The 4758-nt window shown below is 40.1% G+C and overlaps 1 protein-coding gene across 1 annotated transcript; it reads right to left on the bottom strand.

The window, feature by feature from the left end:
- Positions 1–868: 868 nt before the first annotated feature.
- On the bottom strand, positions 869–4463 carry LOC149255461 (uncharacterized). Its single transcript, XM_089455048.1, has 4 exons — positions 3451–4463; positions 2376–3144; positions 1195–1406; positions 869–980 (listed from the first exon to the last, which is right to left on the bottom strand). Exons 1-4 carry the CDS (start codon positions 4461–4463, stop codon positions 869–871), a joined length of 2106 nt encoding a protein of 701 aa, XP_089311174.1.
- Between the last annotated feature and the right edge of the window lie 295 nt (positions 4464–4758).

The following is a 4758-nucleotide window of genomic DNA, read 5'->3' as shown; positions in this document are numbered from 1 at the left end:
ACCTGCAATATAGACTTTAACAAAAAGGCTGCGGAAAGTTGAACTGGCTGCGGAAAGTGGCAAGATTCTGCAGCTCAATGAGCAAAAATCTAATTCAAACAGCAGACACAAAACATAGTTAGGAAACCACTTTATATGCTCTTTTAAACTAATATGCAATGATGTTGACAGCTTAGGAGGTCCAGGTAAATGGAAAAAGTCTAGAAAGGTGTATAGGAAAGATGCAAGTTTGGGACTCAACAGGAACAACACACGATCAGTGTTATGTTATGTTATGACTTGACTCGCTCTAGGGTTTCACCAGTGTTTCATCTCTGTTTTACTTCTAAGCAAGAATGAACAACCCTAAACAATGAAGAATGAAACGGGGCTTTAGGATTTTGTGCCCTAAACAATGAAGAATGAAATGGGGCTTTAGGATTTTGTGGTTTTAGGTTCTTTAAAAAGGCGTAAAATGCATGGCCATGCTAAGCATAACCATTAAAATATAAACGAAAATAGGGTTCGGGTATGCTAGTGTTTTAGGCTTTCGGGTTAAGAAGTAAAAAAAAAATTGCTCAGGGGCTGCATTACTTCAGTGCGAATTTGCCCTTATTTACCCTTAGCTGACAGTTTACAAGATATCTGTTGAACAGGGGATATATTTGCAGTTGATATAGAAGAGAAATAACCTCCATTCTTTCATTGATAGCGTTCACTATTTCACCCAAATCATTCAACATTACTTTGTTTTTTTCAGGATGAAAAAGCGCAATTGGATTTATATAAGAAATATAAACATAGCATATATGGACAAAGACATGAGAGTATATATGTCTCATATAGATCTATCTAAGCAAAATCAAGGAGAGATCTTGCCACAAAACCATCACAAAAGAGCCATACAATCAGCCATCATCAAAGTCTTCCAGAAAAAACCATACTGACAACCATCATCAAAATCTTCAAAAGATATAGGAGTCTGGAGAATCCTGCGGCCACTGAAACGAAGAAACAACATCATATAGGAAACGATGAACAACATCATATAGGAACCTAAGACCAGCATCATCTGGAGAGACAACAGAACTGATAGGAAGAAAGACCAAAAGGGAAATGAGAAGACCAAAATAGATGCAAAGGAAGAGTTAAAAGTCGGGAGGAAAAAAATCCTGTATGGAGAAGATTTTCCCTTCATGAGCAACCTGCAAAAACCATAAACCTGGAACCGCCTGAAGGCCCTTTTTTGATAAAACATCTGCCTGCTGATTGAGTGCCCTGTTGATGTGATGAATAGAGACTCCCTCTGATCTATTCCACAAGAATTTGATCCTGTCTAACCAACCTACAAGCTGAGGCTTGAGAATGTTATTCTTACCAAGAACATAATCCACCATAACCTTCGAATCTCCAAAAATGGAGACATCCTGAAGATTAAGAAAGAGACAGAAGTTTAGAAGGCCAGCAAGGGCCATCACCTCAGCTTTACTGTTGGAGCCCCTCCCCCCATTCCAGTGAATGAGAAAATGACTATTTTCATTTGCCAAAATGAGAACCCCACAGCCACAAGATCCATTCTGTTCAGCTCCATCGAAAAAAGCCCTTGGCATAGATGAAAGCTTCTGTGGGAGCTCATTACAATTCTGATTCAACTGCTTGGTAGGTCTCTACGGGATTGTTTCATAGATAGAAATAATGATGGAGAAAATTTCCAGAAAAGGGGATGAATTGTCATTGAAAATAAAACTGTTGCGCCACTTCCAGATACTCCAAAAAGTGATAATGAAAACTGATCTCCATGACTCCTTTTGATTACTGCACCATAGAAACGCTTCCATAATTGAAGCGTGGGACATATGCTGGATTCCATAGCAGTCCTCCAATGATTTCCAAAGTTGCTGAGATTTATTGCAATTTAGAAAAAGGTGAAAGTTGTTTTCCTCTGCTGACCTGCAGATAGGACAAAAGCCAGGACCCTGCCATCCTCGCTTCCTTAAGTTTTCCCAAGAAAGATTTCTATTGTGGAAAGACAACCATGAGAATAATATCATTTTTGTAGGGCAGCCAGATTTCCAAAAGATGGGTGGGAATGAAGGGCTGAGCTGAGACTGCTTTAGGCCACTCAAATCTTGGTAAACATCTTTTACACGAATGGAGGACATCCCTTTCGAGTTTCTCCACATGAGGCAGTCCTGTTCCGCCGAGCGAAAAATGCCACAATTTCTGAGTCGAGTTCTGATATGGTCCCATTGAAGAGCAATATCAACCGGCATCCCCAGACTTCCTGCTTCCTTCCAGAGAGGGATCGGACCCTGCCAACCTGCGATTAGGCTGTCCCAATAAAAAAAACCTTTCCTGTGAAGAAAAATCAATAAAGGATCAGGTACATCGATCACCTCAGCGCCACTCATAAATTGATCTCTCCCAATGAGGATCCTTTTGCCGGATTGGAATCGCCAGATTAAATTTTTCAGGAAATAGCTTTCGATCTTTCGGAGGCTTAACCATATTGGAGAGCCTATTGAAGATCCGATCCTTTCTTTTCTGAACCAGAATGATAGGTCCTTCATGCCCAAGTATTTCTTTCGTATTATGTTGCTCCAAGGACCATCTTCATAAATCCCTCTCCACAGGGTTTTACAAAGCAGTGCCTTTCCGAAATTCCTCAAGTCTAAAAGACCCCAGCCTCCCCTGCTCTTCGGCATAGAGATATTGGACAATTTTGAGAGGTGATATTTCTTTTTTCCCGCTTGTCCGCCCCAAATAAAATTTGCAGTAAGCTTATTCATTGACTGTATTATGCTCGCTGGAAGGAAATATAAATGAGCCCAATAAACTGCAAGTTGGTTTAACACCGATTGAGCGAGGATCACTCTTCCTGCTAGAGTAAGACATCTATACTCCCAAGCCGATATCCTCTTGTAGTATCTATCTGTGATCCACTGCCAGTCCGCCTTTGTGTAACCAGATGCTTTTAACTGAAAGCCCAAATATTTAATTCCGAGACTGATAGTTTGTGCCTTAATTCCAAAGAGAGCCGATAACCAATCAACCTCATCCTGGCAGATATCATTGTGATAGATGACTGACTTAGCATTGTTTATCTGAAGACCTGTTTCCCTTTGAAAATTTTTAAGAATTTCATAGAAACATAACCATGTGAGTCTGCACAGAATTCCAAACATTATAATATCATCAACAAATAGATTATGAGAGATCGAAATGCTCCTGCAAATTTTTAGCGGATGACACCTATTTTCCTTTACGGCCTTGTTGATATGGAGACTGAGAGAATTCATAGCCAGTATGAATAAAAGCGGGGATAAGGGACAGCCTTGACGAAGTCCTCTGGAGGCAAGGAAAAAGGAAGATGGGATCCCGTTTATGATCACCGCATAATTCACCTTCTCTACGCATGCCATGATCCAGTTTGTCATGCTAGCTCTTAAGCCAACCTTTGCAAGTAAACACCTTATGAATCCCCAGTCGAGGCAGTCGTACGCCTTGCGAAGGTCGATCTTGAGAATGATTGCATCCCTTTTTTTGGAGTGAATAGCAAAAAGACCTTCCTGTGTACTTGCCACCGCGTCCAGAATGTTTCTCCCTTGTAAAAAACCGTGCTGATCTTTAGTTAAGAATTTGGACAGAGTTGCTTTAATTCTTTCTGCAATAACTTTTGCAATAATTTTGTAAGAAATATTACACAGAGAGATCGGTCGAAAGTCCATGAATGACTCCGCCTTTTCTTTCTTCGGAATGAGCGCTATATTAGTGGAAGAGGTCTTCTGGTTGATACTGCCCGAAATCCTGGAACCTTCTACCATTCTTAACAGATCAGCTTTGATGAGGTCGAAAAAGTGAATGAAGAACTCTATTGTCCAGCCGTCCGGCCCTGGACATTTATCTCTTTTAAAAGATTTCATAGTTCTTAGCAATTCCTCCTCAGAGACTGGCTGAAAGATTTTATCATTTGTATCCTCATCGAACATCTGAGGAAACACTTCAATGCCCCATAGAATGTCCTGGAACCTGCATTCTTCAGATCTTTGGTACTGTTTTTCAAAAAAGTTTACTGCCTCATTTGATATTTCCTGTTGAGAATATAGGAAACCGCCTCTTCCATCTCTTATCTTCCATATGGAATTCTTTTCACGCCTGGAATTTGCAAAATTATGGAAAAATTTTGTGTTCTTATCCCCTTCTTTTAACCATATCGCCCTACTTTTCAACCTCCAAAAAGATTCCTCTTGTTCTAAGATTTTTATTTTCTTCTTTTGTAACTCCTTTATGAGACACCTCATTTTGAAGGATAGATGATGAGCAGCCATCGCTTCCGAAGCACTGTCCAATGCCTTCTGAATTTTCCTGAGATCTTTTCTGTTGGATTGCCTTTTCTCATATTGCCACTCTTTTACCACCTTACGCATATGAGCCATTTTGTCTCTGAATGTCATCAAAAGCGAAGAAGGATTAGAGGACGCCATCTCATTCCATGTTTTTTTATAAGGTCGTTAAAAGCCGGATCTTCCAGGAATGATCTGTTGAATTTGAATGAATATCCTTTTCTGAAACCCTTTTCCTTCCAGCCTAATAAGATCGGTCTATGATCTGAAATGAAGACATTCTCAATTGATGAGAATGGCATGCCCATACTGTCAATCAAACTAGCATGGAGAATAAATCTATCCAGTCTCTTTGCAATATAAGCTTTCTCGATTCTGCCATTTTCCCATGTCGGGAGCATTTGGGGAGGGAGAATGTCGACAAAATTCCTATCCG

The sequence above is a fragment of the Pinus tabuliformis genome, chromosome 7 (genome assembly GCF_031772625.1).
Source record: "Pinus tabuliformis cultivar Carrire ecotype Pingquan chromosome 7, CPIR1, whole genome shotgun sequence".
NCBI lineage: Eukaryota > Viridiplantae > Streptophyta > Pinopsida > Pinales > Pinaceae > Pinus > Pinus tabuliformis.
The sequence above is the reverse complement of the archived record's forward strand: the minus strand, read 5'-3'. Positions and strand labels throughout refer to the sequence as shown.